The sequence below is a fragment of the Actinia tenebrosa genome, unplaced genomic scaffold (assembly GCF_029948245.1).
Source record: "Actinia tenebrosa isolate PJP-AT-01 unplaced genomic scaffold, QUT_ActTen_1.0 PGA_scaffold1__47_contigs__length_23844297, whole genome shotgun sequence".
Lineage (NCBI taxonomy): Eukaryota > Metazoa > Cnidaria > Anthozoa > Actiniaria > Actiniidae > Actinia > Actinia tenebrosa.
In genome coordinates this window covers 10,299,333-10,317,160 of record NW_028292578.1, presented here as the reverse complement: position 1 = coordinate 10,317,160, position 17,828 = coordinate 10,299,333, and the positions used below count along the sequence as shown (strand labels likewise).

At 38.7% G+C, this 17,828-nt stretch overlaps 2 protein-coding genes across 3 annotated transcripts; one reads left to right on the top strand and one right to left on the bottom strand.

Moving 5' to 3' along the window:
* Positions 1 to 70: 70 nt before the first annotated feature.
* LOC116305083 (SNF2 related chromatin remodeling annealing helicase 1) lies at positions 71 to 17,282 on the top strand. The gene is made up of 16 exons (XM_031714917.2): positions 71 to 804; positions 1,526 to 1,576; positions 1,741 to 2,075; positions 3,004 to 3,165; positions 3,603 to 3,668; positions 4,316 to 4,456; positions 5,107 to 5,186; positions 5,615 to 5,666; positions 5,743 to 5,814; positions 6,504 to 6,574; positions 7,045 to 7,144; positions 8,160 to 8,283; positions 8,544 to 8,602; positions 12,484 to 12,584; positions 14,970 to 15,057; positions 16,149 to 17,282. The coding sequence occupies exons 1-16, from the start codon at positions 168 to 170 to the stop codon at positions 16,620 to 16,622; spliced, it is 2,613 nt and encodes an 870-aa protein (XP_031570777.2). The 5' UTR covers positions 71 to 167; the 3' UTR covers positions 16,623 to 17,282.
* On the bottom strand, positions 8,114 to 12,260 carry LOC116305084 (52 kDa repressor of the inhibitor of the protein kinase-like). Of its 2 annotated transcripts, XM_089032384.1 has the most exons (4): positions 11,569 to 12,251; positions 9,146 to 10,795; positions 8,628 to 8,942; positions 8,114 to 8,274 (listed from the first exon to the last, which is right to left on the bottom strand). In XM_089032384.1, the coding sequence occupies exons 1-2, from the start codon at positions 11,581 to 11,583 to the stop codon at positions 9,416 to 9,418; spliced, it is 1,395 nt and encodes a 464-aa protein (XP_088888510.1). In that variant the 5' UTR covers positions 11,584 to 12,251; the 3' UTR covers positions 8,114 to 8,274; positions 8,628 to 8,942; positions 9,146 to 9,415. The 2 variants fall into 2 exon arrangements, with proteins under 2 accessions (XP_088888510.1, XP_088888509.1); XM_089032383.1 differs by having other exon boundaries at positions 9,146 to 12,260.
* Positions 17,283 to 17,828: the final 546 nt, after the last annotated feature.

Here is a 17,828-nt window from a genome sequence, read left to right as displayed (position 1 = left end):
TACCATACGGCTAAAAGACAGCTTAAAAACACCATATGAAGTCTATATCTATTGATGATTTCCGCGGTGATTTCGAGTTACTTTTTCTCAGGAAGTCGCAGGAAGAGAAAAAATGAACTTTTACTTTTGATTATTATTGATTGATGACTGCTGCTTGAGATGAAATCATGAGTGGGAATCTTACAGACGAGCAGCGTCGAAAAATCGATGAAAATCGTCGCAAAGCCTTGGAAAAAAGGGCAGCTCGTCTCAATCAGTCAAAACAACCCTACAACTCTACGCTGACACTGAGCAAAAATCTCGTTAATACCGACTCTTTTGGCTCTTCCTCCTCGCATTCAATAGCCCGTCAATCAAACTCTACAAAGCAAACTTTCCTGGACAGTAAAGATGCCAGTTTTGATGCAGCAAGACCATTTCCTCGTCAGGTCTCGGAGTCTTCATTCATTGAGTCAAAGCTCACATCAGCAACAACACAATTGCAAAATGGGAATGAAACGTCGACAACACAAACTACAAGCATACAAGACTTTGTTTCTAAATTCGCAAGGCCTGGTAGTTCAAAGAGCACTTTTTCTAAAAGTGACAAAGGAAAAGTAGAAAATTCTTCTTCGACTAACAAGGGGCCAGAGCAGACCAAAGGAAATGATAAAGTCTGTGGTGCGCCTGGTCTTGGAACAATGAAAGATGTAAAAGTTGTAAAAGGAACTTGTATACTTGTTAGCAAAACGAGGTTTGCAGTCAAGGTTGGGTACCATACACAGCTAATAGGACTGTTCAAGACAATACCTAGTCGAAATTATGGTGAGTTTAGATTTGTAACATTTCTTAGAGACCAGTCATTATTTATGGAGAGGAGTGGGGATGAGAAAAAAAAGAGGGGAGCGCAAGGGTATTTGAGAGTGGTTAGTGGGAGTATTACAATGAAAATGATAGTGGGAGCAGTGATGGCCAAGAGGACGATGACTTTATTATTAAGCCAGCTATCATCCAAACCTCCTGAAATGGACAAAAAATGGGGCATTGGTGTGCAAGATATGCTGGTTTTTTTACATATTGGAATGCATTTAACATAGTGCAAACTTTCGCTGGCTGTCCTTGACTCAGCTTTTGTAATTTAATTTATGTGAGGATATTTGTATTTTCTTCAAGTAAGAGATTTGCTTATTGCTCATTTGTTGGACTAATTTACTAATTAGTGTATGAAAAAATGATTTTGATGATGCCAATCTTGGCATGAACTGACCAACTAATCACAACACAGAATCAGATGTTCGATGAGTGTTATGTAACAGGCACATCATCCAGTCTACACCATCGCCTGATGAGGTCTAGCAGTTTGCAGTCGAAAAACATTGTGGTCCTTCTATAAACTTTTATTTTAAGAATCATACAATTATTGAGGCTATTGGGTTGATACAATGCTTGATGTCTCATTTGTATGCATCCATAATATCTGCTATTTTCATTTGTGACATTATTTGGTAAAACCTTTTGTCTTAATTGTCTTGGATTTGCTGCATAGATCAATCAACTACAACGTGGAATTTTGCTTTGGAAGACTACAAAAACTTTAGTGAGTATCTTAATTAAAATTATAGTCTGTGTGAAGTAAGTTGAACTGTACACCGACTGTACAACCCCTTAGTCATCCTGTAAGAATCTGGTATGACTCTGCTCTCCACTTTCCCTTTGCCTCAATAAGAAATAATTGATGCTATGTTTTGTTTTCTACCAAAGTGACTGCAGCCAGGTCCCTACAGCCAAATGTTTACATAGAAGGCCTACCGAAAACAGTTTTGTCAGTATTCACCAAGACAACGCCAGGAACACTCAAGGAGCTATCCACACAGGACATTAATTTAAACTCTGTTGATTCAAAATTGGTATCCTCCTTAATGCCATTCCAGAAACAAGGAGTGAGTTTTTGTATCCGTCATGATGGCCGTGCACTTATAGCTGACGATATGGGTCTAGGAAAGACTATTCAAGCAATTTGCATTGCAAGTTACTATCGTAAGGAGTGGCCTCTTTTAGTTATTACACCTTCTTCTGTGAGAATAACATGGCAACAGGTAAAGCCACTGATGGATTGTCAGTATTGAAAATGTTACAATTTCTTTTTGTGACAAAATTTGTGATTGCTTTCTCCTAAGCCTGTACACCCCTCATGGGGTATAGGCCATAAACAACAACTGAATACACTGTTCTCATGGCTGACAAGTGCACAGAAATGAGGCCACCCAGTCATCTTGCAAGGCTGAGCAAGGCTGCTCATACAAAATAAAGGTGGATAGCGCGAATTCAGGTCAAAAAAAAAAAGTCAATTTTTATGCTTTTCTTTACTTTTCTTCTATAAACGCATTTCATGTGCTTATATTTCTTCTATTGTAAACTAATGACTGGTTGACCTTGTTTTTGTGCACTTGTCAGCCATTATGAGAACGGTGTATGCCACAGAGTTCTGTCCTTAATTCACCTTGTCCTCCAGCTGTTTCCAGGTATGCCAACTGGGCTTTACCCCGTGACGTCATGTGCCTTCCATAGGAAGTCCCTCCTTCATCCGGGAGTAGATTCTCTGATTGTTTCTCTGTTGGTGATGTTTCTGTAGCGTTTTTTAGTTACAGAGGGTTGCTAGCACTTTGCCTAACCCTCCTCCTTTCTCATCCAGGCTTGGGACCGGCCATGGTAGAGTTTTGTAATTGCTTGATTAAACATAATTCATGTCTGATAACGTTACAAGTATATCAGTTGTTGAATTCAAGATTCCAATAAGGTTATCAAACAGCATTCATCGTAAGTGACCAGACTTAATTAAATACCATCTAGACCTTGTTCATTAACATGAGTTCCAGTAGCTCAGTTGATTAGAGCATCTGGCTAGCAAATAGATAATCACTGCAAGCCATGCATTCAGTTTTCTATTCTAATTGGAATTAATTGTCTGACTTTTGTTAATAAGTTAATACAATTTATCCATTAATATTAATTCTTTATTTGCAGGCAATCATAAGATGGCTGCCCTCAGTTAATCCACAATATATTAATGTGGTATTAACAGGCAAGGACAAACCTACATCTGGTCTTGTCAACATCATTAGCTATGATTTGCTGTCCAAGTTTACAGAACAGTTAAAGGCCAATCCTCCAAGAGTTATCATTGCTGTGAGTATCAAAGCAAATTCTTTATCATTCAATCTGACATGTTCCTTAGTTGATTACATAGCGATTGATTACAGGAGGTTCGGAAAAGGGAAAAACTGTGCCTGAGGTCTTGAATATAGAAATAGAAATATGGAGGGCACAGTTTTTCCCCTATATGGACAAACTTTAGGATGGTAAATAACTTCTTAAATTTTTTTCTTAAATTGACGTTCTTACTTGTTTAGTATCCTTTATTTCATTTGCACATGCACGGATGGCATAAGCAGCTAGGACACAAGACCACAGTCAGATATATGATTTACTGCCCCCCTCAGGCAGCTTATGAGAACACACAATAATTTTTAGGATACTGGAATGCAAAAAATAAATAGTTTACCTTTATAGTTTGACTTCATTCTCTCCTTTACTTTCAACACTTGACATTATTTTTACAAAAGGATGAAAGTCACTTTATCAAGAATTACAAAGCAGCAAGAACGAAGGTTGCATTACCTCTTATCAAGGTATTCTATTTTTTTTAACACACAAAAGATTGGTATAAACACTTCCTGTTATGGGTTTTTTATATTTTTCCACCTCAGGAGAGTTTCCAGCACACAACAAATCATGCCTCCCTTCCCCAAAAATAAATACATGTTATAAAATAACTGATATTATTCTTTTATTTTGATTGGTTGGGAGCTCGTGATTTATGAGAACACACGGCACACGCTTTCAGACGCGTCATTCCTATCTACAATAACGGTTCTTGTAAATTGTATTTTATAAAAGTAATAAAAAACTTGCTTGCTGTGCTATGTGTCATAAAAACCTTGGGGATTGACAGAACACTCAAGAAGTGACAAGAAGTTCTCCGCTACGTGTCTTGCTTCTCCTAACACATCTCTCATGTTCTGCCAACCGCCTTCATGCTTTATAACTGCACACAGTACGCGCGCGCGTTTTCAATTTTTTCATTACAAATAAACTACTAGGAACACTTTGCGTTTTTTTTTTTCATTAGGCACACTTTGCGTTGTGGCTTCCTGCACTTCCCTCGTGTTCTTTCAGCACCCACATGTCTCGATCAGAGTATCCAAAATGGAAAACATTTTTTAAATTTATTTTACTAATATTTTACTAATATTCGTTAAATTTAACCTATTTATAGGCAGCCACACGTGTCCTCCTTCTATCTGGTACACCAGCACTGTCTCGCCCTATGGAACTGTACACCCAAATCAGTGCTGTTAAACCCAGTTTATTTCCAAATTTTCATGAGTTTGGCCTACGCTACTGTGGTGCAATGCAGGTCAGATACTAAAGAAAAAAATCAGCGTCGAATATGTTGAACCCATTCTCATAATAGACTCTTTCTCACAAATAGGGTTGCGCACTTAATTAAATTTGAGAAGTTTGAAGTATGGAGTAAGAATTATAGCTTTTTTCATTTTATTTCGTCGTTAATGCGCGCATTCGCATGTTAAAAAAGAACTTTTGATAGTCATACTAAGATCGGCTTGTCGTCGTGGTGATTTGTATGGCTGCGAAACTTTGTGGCAACCGGGAAATTCACTGCAAGGGTTTGAGAACGTTTCTTGAACCAATGAAACGATCATGGTACATCATGTTTAGACCATGGTGAGGTGAATGTTTTCCCATTACAGAGACCACGTGCCATTCTCTTGAGAATGAGATTCTTTGCTTGAGTTGTATCCATGTGTCATATCCTGCACAACCGTTAAACAAAGAAATGATACTCTAGGGAATGACACGTTGTCTGTAATGGAAAAACACACCACAACAAATAACTTGAACGTCAAGCGTTTTGACTGCAATCTCGACATCATATATATTATATCGATGAAGCGCAACGAGAAGAAATTTGGTCGTTTAAGACACTTGATCGTCTTTTTTATTTACCATTTTCTTTTGTTTTCGTCGTTGCCTTCTCGGTTTTAGAACCGTTGGGGATGGGACTATTCAGGATCGTCCAACATGGAGGAACTGCAGCTGATACTTGAAGAGACTATAATGATTAGGTAAGGTGAATCTTAAATTAACCTGGTTGCGGGCATTCCCATGATATCTCTTTGAATAATTGAGTCTTACTAAAAATTCCTAAGTCGACAAAATCCTATTGTTCTCCACTTAAAAAGAAGCACACGACGATTTTTCTGCGTCACTCGCAAATGGGAGTCTCCGACAACGGTTCGTGTCAGGTTATAACAGTTACTACTAGCTTTTCGAAAAAGCCTTAATCTTCATCAATGACAGCCGCAGAGATATATTTTATGTAGTTAAACATCAGGTATTTGATGGAATACAAAGAGAGCCTGACAGGCTACGCTATACGGTATCTTACTGCGCTATAAGCGGTGTTCGGCGTGAGATTTAATAGCAAGAAACGAGCTTCGTTTGCTCTTTTTTTAATTTGAGATCTTTTTTCTATGACATTTTATCATTGCAGACGAATGAAAACAGAAGTGTTATCTGAACTTCCTTCTAAACGACGTCAAATGGTTTGTTTGCAATTTATCGTTACTTTTAATCAAGATTGTGCGGTTTCTGACGTGAAAATGTTTACGTCTCCTTCAGGTTCTTCTTGATCCGTCGTTAATAAAGACGAAACCACTAGAGAGAGCTGCTAGACAAGTGGCCCATGCAAAGGTAGGACAAGTATCTTATAGTGTGGAGGGAGTAACTAGCCAAAAGACTAATTCCAGGGTGAATCAAGTTCTAAATACTGGGGTGTGTGGGGATAGGTGTTTGTGTACTTGCGCAGAGCTGCTAGACAAGTGGTTCATACAAATGTAAGACAAATATCACGGTGTGAAGGAAGTGGCTGACAGTAGGTGTTTGTGTACTTGGGCAGAGCTGCTAGACAAGTGGCTCATACAAATGTAAGACAAATATCCCGGTGTGAAGGAAGTGACTGACAGGGGGTGTGTTGGGATAGGTGTTTGTGTACTTGGGCAGAGCTGCTAGACAAGTGGTTCATGCAAATGTAATACAAATATCACGGTGTGAAGGAAGTGACTGACAGTAGGTGTGTGGGGATAGGTGTTTGTGTACTTGGGCAGAGCTGCTAGAGACAAGTGGCTCATGCAAATGTAAGACAAATATCACGGTGTGAAGTAAGTGACTGACAGTGGGTGTGTGGGGATAGGTGTTTGTGTACTTGGGCAGAGCTGCTAGACAATTGCTCAATGCAAAAATACGGCAACTACCATGTGGTCTGTTTGTTTGGTTGCGAATAAGTGGATAGTGGTGCATGTGAGTGCGCATGTTTATGTGTCTACACTGTGAATCGTACTGTCTATCAGTTACTTCAGGCTTTTCTTTATTATTTCTCTTAGGAAAAAGATCAACATGGCGCTCTTCTGAATTACTTTTATGAAACGTGCGCTTCAAAATTGCCAGCAGTCAGGTATGTATGGCAGTTTCCTTGGATCTCTGTCGAAGTGAGCCGATCTGGGGTTTTGAGGCGTGGGGGCCGGGTTTACCCCAGAAACTAATGTTGATCTTACATTCTCAAAGGTACTATTTTCCTCATTCTTTCTCGTACGGGTTTCACCCCAGAAACTAATGTCAATCATTAGACTCTCAAAGACACTTTTTTCCTCATTCTCGTTCTTGTTCTCGTGGCTAATGACGGCGAAGGAAAACACGTAGCATAGATTATTAATAAGTTTTATATCTGTGATCGTGTCAGAACAATGCTTCAGGACATGTTACGACACTGAGCTAGTAACAATAACATGTGCAAGGGATTAGGAACCTCTTCAAGGTGCACATCCTCTGGCGTATTCGTTTTTTTCGGAGGGAGACCCTGTAGAACCACCACACTTTGCTTAAATGCGGTCCAGAAACTCATGGTTTTTTGTTGTCACACTTCAGGGAGTATGTTTTAGATCTCTTGGAGGGTGGTCACAAGCTGTTAGTGTTTGCCCATCATAAGGATATGTTGGACGCCATTAGTACCAGTCTGACTGCAAAGGTAAGTAAAATACCACCACCCGTCGATTTAAGCATGCACGTTGGGACGCCCTGGGGAGAAATGAAGCCCTGAGCACCAAAATAGTGATACACCAAACTGAAAAAAAAACACGTCAGGTTGAAAGTAAAAGGTCCGGTTCGTTAAATCATCGAAGCTAAGAGCGACGGGTATTCTGGGTAATCTATATCCTCGGAATTCGGAGAATGTTTGCATACAGACATGCATGAAGAGTGACAAAATGCTTTGTTGGGTAACTTGAATCAAGAGGGCTGCTAAACTGCAACATGCATTATATGATCTTATATAAGCCATCAACTGTTTACCCAGAACTCTTTTCGGTCTCAGCTAGATAATTTGTATTGTAATTATCTTATATATTCCTCTTCATATTCAATGTTCTCAATGTTTAATTTCTTGAATGGAATAATGATTAAATGATGATGATGACGATGATTTAACTTTTCCAACCCGACAAGGTTTTTTCCCCAATTTGGTGTATATATGCCGATAGGAAATCTAATGACAACGCGCGCTCTGATTGGATTACCAACAAACAACGAAGATGATCGATTGATACGACACTGCAAGAAAAGAAGTCTTTCGCTCAGGGTGATTGCGCCTGCTCGTTTTCCAAGTTTTGTAATATACATTTTTTCAGAAAACTAAAGCTGTCTTTTGGTCGTAAATATTTTCAATGTTGCACAGAAAAATCTAGGTCCCTTTTCTGAGAGACGTAGATTATATGTGAGTCGAGTTTGTTCTAGGGTTTTTTTTTTCAGGTTCTCCAGTTTTCCTTCCTCCGTGTGATTTGAGAGTCATATGCAAAGCATGTATAGTGTAGTAGTAGTGTGTGTGAGCGAGTGAGTGAGTGAGGCGGGTGAGTGAGGCGAGTGAGTGAGGCGAGTGAGTGAGTGACAGTGGGCAGAAATGGAAACCACTATATACCAATATACTGAATTTGTATCCCGCTTTAAAAAAGTGATTTGTTTATTTATTATATATTTTTTTTTTACAGAAATACAAGTTCATTAGAATCGATGGCAGTACACCGTCATCCAAGCGACAACTTCTGTGCGATAAGTTTCAGAAGGAAAAAGACGTGCTTGTTGCTGTCTTGTCAATCACTGCAGCTAACACAGGTAACGCAAGAAAAGAAAAATGAAACAAGTATGTGAGCTAATTTCCAAGCTTCTGAGCTAATTCAATGGTTCTTGGTTACTGACTGTCATTACCCTTGTTGAAGCGATTATTTGACTCGCATGTAAAGCACTTAACACAAGTAACACAAAAGTAAAAACATCGATTCATGCTTTAACTCCACCCCCCCCCCCCCCCTACTTACCATCAGCAAAGTATTTACATCCAAACCACATTGACTAATACGTTTTTACCACTATAGGTCTGACATTAACAGAAGGTAGTGCGGTCGTCTTTGCAGAATTATTCTGGAACCCTGGGGTACGTATATAGATAAGTCTCTTACCTATATATCACACTTCCACAAGTCGGCCTTTCTTGCAATAGTCCCCTACAAAGTTCCCTCCGGCATCTTGAAAAGCCAAGCCTTTGCGTCGAATCGAGACGAACGATGAGCTTGCAATGACAGAGACGTGAATAATTGCCCAAGAAAATAAGGTCTCCAGGGGTGGATCCAGGGTTTGGACATGAGTAGTTTACTCTGAATTTATACCCAACCCACCATACCCCTATTAGTTATAAACTGCCTAAAAGGATACATCTACCATAGCATGCTGTCTGCAGTCAAGATCCTTGTACAGATTTATCTCAGTTGAAGAATCTAGCACATCAAAGGACATCATGTGAAAAAAATGACATCAAAAGTATTAGTATGTAAAAGTACAATGCAAAATATATGCTATTAAAGGAAAAGTGGCATGGCAGCAAATTGAATACTTTATGAAAGATAGAGAACATACAGTCACAATATCAGTGTACTAGAATTTACATGTACTAGCAGATTATACAAAATGAATACATTACCTTATTTGGATTGAGGTGTTCCACTATAGATGAATTCATTGCTGAGTTCAGTTGAGAATATGTAAAGACCATTCAAGCTTAATTAAAACCCAGTGAACAATATTATAGATTTCAGAAAAGAATAAGTTTTTAAAAATTCCACCTTGTTCCTGTACTGTTCCCCATCAGTTGAATGATTAAAAATCAGATAATTATTAATCCAGATGGAACATAACTCACAAGTACTCTAAGAACACTGGAGTGGTGGTCCAAAAAATATTATATAAAATATTACTGTAAGATATTCTCCATTCTCATTCGTCTAGGATTTAAAGTAGCAAATAAATCTATTATTTCCTCAAGATCTAAGTCCATGTCTCTGTGGGAATGCATCAGTGCCAGTCCATTCATTCTGTCTTGAGCCATAGTATTTCTTAAGTAGTTCTTAAGATTACGGAGGGTTGAAATGGACCTTTCACAAGAAGCAGATGACATAGGGATAGTTATAAGGATTTGAAGTATGGTATGTATATTAGCATAAGCAACATTGTCAATGTGCTCAAGTGTCCCTTCTAAACTATCAGGGATTTCCTCTCCTAGATCATCTTTCCTCATCCACATTCTCTCCCACAGAATAAGTTCTGCTTGTAAACCTGCATAATTAGGTATATCCTGCCTATAATGTTCACAAAAGGCTAATACATTATCCTTCCAAACAATACCAGTGGCCAGCATAATTGATGGAATAACTGAAAGTGCTCTGTAGCAAACAAACACATCATCTTGAAATCTGTTGTTCAGTTGTTGGACTATATGGTCTAGAAAAACTACAGTTAAATTTGTCCTATAATATTCTTCAGGGTTTCGGGCTGCAGCATTGGCTCTGTGAACTTGTCTCTGAGCTACTCTAGGCATGGTTGGTTGAACTGAAACTTGACCTGCTAAAGTGACAGCTTCCTGGTAGAGTGCACTGTGCCTGGCATCAATGTCAGTTCTCATCTCTGTTAAGACTGACTTTAAAAGTGCAAGTTCATCCTTTGCCTTGAGAAGATCCATTGCTTTCTTTTGTAATTTGACAGTGAGAGGTCGGGTTAAATCTAACATGTGTCTAACAATAACAATAGCAACAATAAATGAAAAAGTTATTGCATTCAGTAAGGTCTGTGCATCATTTCTACTAGTTCGATTCCAGTCCCCAGTTCCAAGATCATTGTTGTTCATTGATATGTCTTCAAGCGTAGCAACAACAGGACGAAGAAGTTCTACAACTCTGTCCATTCCTTCTATTCTTTCGATCCATCTTGTTCGGCATACATTTATCAGAACAGTATGGTTAGCTTGAGGCATTATCTCTTTAACCTTCATGACCAAATACTGCTGTCTCTTTGGTGAATTGTTAAAAAAATCAGAAATTCTTTTAACAGTATCCATCATGTTTCTAACAAGTGGTTGTTGGCATGTGTCAGCAACACACAAATTCAGCCTGTGGTTCATATAGTGAACATAAATTGCTTTGTCAAATTCATTTCTTATAAGTGTTGAAACTCCATTCAAGCAACCTGCCATATTGCCTGCCCCATCATAACACTGGCCTCTGCAGTCGTCCATAGAAAGTCCTAATTCTGCTACTGCTGTAAGTATTTTATCTTTGATGGCAGCTCCAGTTGTTCCCTCATCACAAAGAGAAAACCCAATAAATTCTTCTCTAATTATATTTCTTGAATCAATAAATCTTATCACTAAAAAAAGATTTTCTTTGTTAGAAATGTCTGCAGCTTCATCTGCCATAACAGAGAAAAACTTACTGTCTCTGATTTCCTTTGACAAACTAGTTAAAATGTAAGAACCTACTGTTTCTATCATCTGATTCTGGATGGTTTTAGAAATGTAAGTTGCATTTCTGGGTGCAGTTTCCAGGTGATTCTGCAGTATTTGATCACCACTCTGCACTCGAAATTCTAGCAGAGCCTGAAAGTTTCCTGATAGACTAGCATTTGTTGGGTCATCATCGCGTTGACCCCGGAGAGCTATGTTGTTTCGCCCACAGAAAATTATCGTTTCAAACAAAGACTTAAGGACCGTCCTATTTCTATCGATTTGCTGTTGAATATTCAACTGCTGATCTACTGGGACCGCTTGCTGCCTCATTGTTTTCAAAAAGTTATCCATGGCAATTACAGCAAAATTGTGCATCTCACATTTACCGCTGGCGTGTTTTGTAAGTCTCGAAGCCGCTGAAGTCCAACATGTGAGTGGGGACTTCAACAACTTGTCTAATTCATGAGCATTTCTACCAGATTCTACTCCAAACAAAACGCAGGGAAAACAAAATGCTCCATCGAGATATTTAGAGTATGCAAGCCAGGGATATCTTCTAAGCCATTCAAAGACAAACTTACGAGGCTTTCTATTTTCTATTGACAGTGGGAAATCAAAAATCTCACCTGGTTTCCACACATTCTCAATGAACCCCAGCTTATCTTGTGGTGATGAAGAGCCAATTTCTTTAAAATTCAAGCCAATGTCGAAAGGAGAACAGTCCTCCCTCCTGCAAATCGGGTCGCCACGCATTGTAGAATATTCCTTCGTTCAAACTACAGCAAATCTATGACTCTAATCATAAGAACGAAAGAGACCCAACGGGGGTAGGTCTAGCTTTTTATAGTTTTGCTGGTAGTTTATGAGGTAGTTTGCAAAGTAGATAGCCAATCAGAAAAGAGTTTGAGTGGTTTCCAAAACAATCAATGTGTTTCCAGCCAATCAGAGAATTCTTTGAGTAGTTTACGATCATCACATCGGCCTAGCTCTACAACTACGCACGCTCACCCCCTGAGGTTCTATTTGACAAAGGCTGTTTTCCGATCGTTTTCCGATAGCATTCCGATGCGTACCGACGGAGATATCCGAAACCCGAAAATTTTTGCGGGAATCGGTAATAAATCGGCAGAAATGACGAGATTACTCATTTTTGTTTGACTTTTCCTTAATAATTAACTGAAAAACAACCAAGTGAGTTGTTTCTAGAAGTTTCTAGAATAATGTAATACACATATTTTGACATTATTTAGAAAGAAATGATGTGTAGCTTTGAAAAAAATTGAGTAGTTTACGGAAATCACGTAAACTACCCTGGATCCACCCTTGGTCTCTATCATTGCAAGCTCACCGTTCGTCTCGAACTATACTATGGTATAGGTTATTTAGTCAAATCTAACTAGTGGTCTTTCATGAATACTGCGTTCTGATTGGATGAGCTACTACTACAAGTTATGTCCTACTTGAAGTATAAAAAATATGACGTAAAAAGTGACGTTTGTTAAGGTGTTTAGCAGATTTGTAACTATGTTTTTTCTTCGCAGGCATTGGTTCAAGCTGAAGACCGTGTTTACAGGATTGGTCAGAAAAACTCCGTCAATATTCATTACCTCGTTGCTAAAGCGACAGCTGATGACTTTCTCTGGTAAATCTTAATAATATAATTTGTAATACTCTTTAAAAATATTTTTTTGAAACCCCTGGAATAGACCCTTTCACAGTTCCCTGCGCCATCTTGAAAGGTATAGGCGTGCCTTTGCATCAAAGTAAGACGAACGGTGTCTCTATCATTGCAAGTTCACCGTTCGTCTCCCTTAGTGCAGATTTCGTATGACTGTGAAAAGTTCCGTGCCGTGCCGCAACCGTGATGTTTCCTAGAATTTTGATTGGCTTTCTTTTCTCTTGCTCAATGTGATTGGCCTAGCACTGCCGTGTCCTTGTCGTGACCGTGTCCGCGTCGTGTTCGTGACGTGTTTCGTGCATTTGATTGGATGAAGAGTTCGTGTCTTGCTGCGACCGTGATGTTTTTTAGATTTTTGATTGGCTGGGTCTTTGCCGTGGCCGTGTTCGTGCCGTGAGCTTTTCACAGTCATACGAAAACTGCTCTAGATGCAAAGGCACGGCTACCTTTCAAGATGGCGCCAGGAACTGTGAAGGGGACTACTGCGCCAGACAAAATACAAATGAAATGTTCGCTAACTGGTGACTCTTCCATAACCTGGGTTCCAAAGGCCGACCGAGAAGCACTGGAGCGAGAGAGCCACTGGAACCCAGGTTAACTCTTCCATGTCTGAGAGAAACAAAATCTCTTGGATAGAGTGCATATCATATATCCGTGAAAGAACTTTGTAAGAAATTGCACAAATTAGTAAGTTCAGTAGACCCCAGTAGACCGTTAAGACCTACAAAACGTTGCACTAATTTTTTTCTAATTTTGTCAGTTAATTTTATAAAAACACGACACTTTAGTTTAACTGATATGTTCCGACAGTAACGTCTGCCATCTTCAGATTTTAATATCGTGATGTGCAATCTGCATTACGATATTAAAATCTGAAGATGGCAGACGTTACTGCCGAAACATATCAGTTAAACTAAAAAGTGTCGTGTTTTTTATAAAAATAGTAGGAAGTCTGCTTCTAAACCGACCTTTTGTTAGTTAACTAAGGATAAATGGTATGCTAACAAATGCCGATCAAAAAGTTGAGTGCTTATTACATGACAAGGCCTTTTGTGGACAGTTCATGTTCTTGTACATCATCAACCTTCACTGATAGTAGTAAAGGTCGCACCTTACGACCCTTGGAGTGTCCATCGACAGTGAATCATGTAAATCATGTTTCGTTAATCGAAAACAAAATCGGGCTCAGGCGGGATTCAAACCCGTGACCTTCTGTTTGCTTGTCAGACGACCTTACCTCTGAGCTACTGAGAATGAAGTCTAAATGGTATCTTAGCCTGCTTTCTTCCCCGAGAAAACTTGGCTTGACGAAAAACTGAACTTAACATCTTCCATAAACAACTTAACATCTTCCATAAACGTATCCAAAAATAACTGTTACCAAGCACACACACAAAAAAAACGAGATAAGGTATTCTTCGAGTTACGATTTTCGAGTTACACATTTTTCGAGTTACGCGCTCGGACACACCCATATTTTGGGGGCCACACTCACTTCGACATCTGTGCGTAACTCGATGACAAACAGCGTTGAAATCAAACTCGAGTTACGTAACTCGAACCCAACAGATTGAACCTTATTTTTCGAGTTACGCGTTATTTCCGTGTCTCGATTCTAAAAGTGGACAACGTTTTTTCGAGTTAATTTGAAAGAGAAAAAGAATTTACTTCTCAATAAATTAACGGAATTAAAATTAAAATTAACACATCAAATCAAATAAAAAATTCCCTTGCGGGCGGGCTAAGAAAATGATACAGGTAGGCCGAGCGATCGTACTGTTTATTGACTAGAAATGACCGGACTGTTTTATAGTTTTATGGTTTTAACGGTTTTATATTGCGGTAGCTATCCATCGAGTCGCGGAAAGAGAAAAAGAGAAAATATATAACGATGTATACGGACAGAACGTGATAAATGCAAGTAAATATTGACAAAATAAAATGAAAGAAATACGAATAAAAAATATAAATGAATAGTTGAGCGAGACAACCACCTCGACTCATGCAATCAGTCTAAAAAATAACGCGAAAAAAATAAAAGTTTACATAACTCGAAAAAATATTTGTCCACTTTTAGAATCGAGATACTGAAATAGCGCGTAACTCGAAAAATAAGGTTCAATCTGTTGGGTTCGAGTTACGTAACTCGAGTTTGATTTCAACGCTGTTTGTCATCGAGTTACGCACAGATGTCAAAGTGGGCGTGGCCTCCAAAATGTGGGTGTGTCCGAGCGCGTAACTCGAAAAATGTGTAACTCGAAAATCGTAACTCGAAATCGTAACTCGAGTTTTTCCTTCCCTCGAAAAAAACACCTTAGTGAATACATTCTGTAAACTTCTTCCCCACAGGCCTCTTATTCAAAACAAACTTCAAGTACTCAATAAGGCGGGGCTGAGTGGAGATGACTTTTCTAATGCAGATATGATGACCTTTAAGGTATGTAAAAAGTAAAGTTCAAGAGTTGAAAGGTGACCGTTGAAAATCGCAATCCTGGGACTCTGTTTGTCTAGCTTCCCAGTTTAAATGAGCATAAGTGGCACCTACTGAGATGTTTTGGAAAAGATTCTAAGTGTTGATCTGGCTAGGGCTTGAATATATGACCTCCCTCGCAATCGACCGGTGCATAGGTGGGTGCCCAACCATCTAAGCCAACAGGATAGTGGTCATGTTTGTGTCGGTAGACCCTCCATGATGTAGCATGGAAAATAGTCGTACTGTTGCCGCACTGCCTACACCTTGTAATGCGGGACAATCAGAGAATCCATTTTAGTGCATTGCAGAATTTGCAGAAAGTTAATGTCCTGCGTTACCCACTTGTTCGAAAGCCGCTCAATGAGAATCCATTCTAGTGCACATATTTAAACACTGATTTGGCTTCCCACTATTTCGTGCGCTTTATCCAGTTACAAGTTTTAGGTACGGTTACGGTAAAATAATACTTTCGCAAAGTCTGCCCTCTGTATATTTATACTGGCGTGCATTGAAACGCAAATGAATTTTCTGCAAGCGAGACAATTCCACCTCTCGGGACTTCGTCGCTCGTTGCACCGACGCTCGACAAATTCTTGGTTCGCTCGAATAAAAAACTCTCTAGGGAGACGAGAGGTCGACTTGGGGCAAGTCTGTAAAATACAGTACGACTACAGTATTACACCTTTTGCTGTTCATTAACCGCAAAGGAATATTCATTGAAAGGAAGAAGCATTATCATTAGAGCGAACAGGCATACAATAAGGCGAACGGAGTCTCAATAGTGCGATGGAACTTTCATTAAGAAATTTAGCATTGAATTTGACAATCATGAATATGTTTGCGTGGGTTCATTAGCGTTTTCAAACTTTCATTAGCGTTTTGGTGCAGACAATAAACCACAACAAACATTCAATACAGCGTTTTGGACATTTATTTATAATGAATATTCCTTTGCGGTTAATGAACAGCAAAAGGTGTATTAGGAGTTTCCCAATCATAAGAAAATCACGGTCAGTAAGGAAATTAGTAAGAACGAGAATATCATCTTACTTCAGGACCCCAAACAAAAAACCTTGTTCTCTTGCTTCGAATCTTTGATCGAGGAGAACGCAGAAATTGACTCCGCTTTGTCTGATGCTCTCGACCAAGAAACATCACGTGCAGCACTGTCTACTGATGCAGTGACAACGGATTCCATGGCAACGACTTCGGCCACCGATGACAGTTCCAAAAAGACAGACGATCGTGGACGACCTGGACAGCGGATTTCTTCAAATGAAGCTAAGTCAAATTTATCCGAAGAAAGTTCAAAGATTAAAACAATTGAGAATACTGAAGACGAAGAGAATCTTGGTTTCAGTTGGTTTAATAGTTTCGATGATGATGAGTGTTTACTAGAGAGTGAGTTGTTGTGTGAACAGACCTCAGAGAGCACGATCTCTGGTGTTATTGGTAAGAGTAAGAAACCAAGTATTTCTGTGTGTGGTGATGATGAGGTTGAGCCGTCTCCGAAACGATCAAAGAAATAATGTTGGGCTATGCAATGTGAATATGAAACGATAATGACTAGTTTGACTATGGATATATATGGGATTCGTTATTCTTGTTGGTAAAACGTCTGATGTATCACTAGATGGTTAAGTTTTTTCACTATTTAAGCGATAAGAGATAATTAACGGTGAAATGAAATTGAGAAACAATGGTCTAGTTTATTGTCTTTCTCTCCTCTCCTCCTCTCTTCCTCTCCACCTTTCCTCTCCTTTCCTCTCCTTTCCTCTCCTTTCCTCTCCTTTCCTCTCCTTTCCTCTCCTCTCCACACTTCTCTTCTTTCACTTCCTTCTCTTCTTTTTTTCCCCATTTCCTTCTCGTTTTCCATTATTCTCTTTTCTCCATTTCTCTCCCTTGTTCTTTACTTTTCCACTTTTTTCCTACTGACATTTCATTAATCAATGTAAATATAAAACTCTTTGCCTGACCAATACATTCTAAAAACATGACAACGCAATTAATTTATTTGTTCATTTAAAAACATGAAATTTCAATATTTTATCTTCCCCTGCTAAGTTTAATACCAATGACAAATAAGCATGACAAACATGGTACCTATACTAATTTAAATATGTGAATAACGTCATTACACATCCTTAGTTCATATTATTAAAAATGGTACAACTTTTTTGTCGGTACAACTTGTTATTCTTTATTACTTGCTTTTCTCTACTTTCCCTAAAATTATGTTCCTTAGTAAGACTACGGAAATGGGTGGGAAGGAAAGGAAAAATAGGAAGAGAGAAAGAGAGAAAGAAAAAGAAAGGAAGAAATAGAGAAATCTATATTCATCAGTTTATGTTTGTTGCATTTTGTACCAAACGTTTAGTTTATTGATTCACAAAAATTAAATATTTTATTTCAGTATTTTTAAATATTAAAATATTAAAATATACACCTACTTGCAAGAACGTTGACATAACGAAAATAAAACAGTGATTTAGTGGGATAGGAATTATATTAAAAAACAAAAGAAGATTACTGAAGCTGAACTTTTTCTTTTGTCATTTAATGTATTCCTTTCTCACTAAATTGCTAATGTTCTAATATAGTATGACAACGTTCTTGCAAGTAGGTGTATATCTGGCAATTAAGTTTAGCGTTGAAAACCGATCAGTGATTCATTGCCACATTGAACCTTAAGTAAAGTCTATACTTGAACGTAGTTCAGTGGGGAGCGAAAGGGA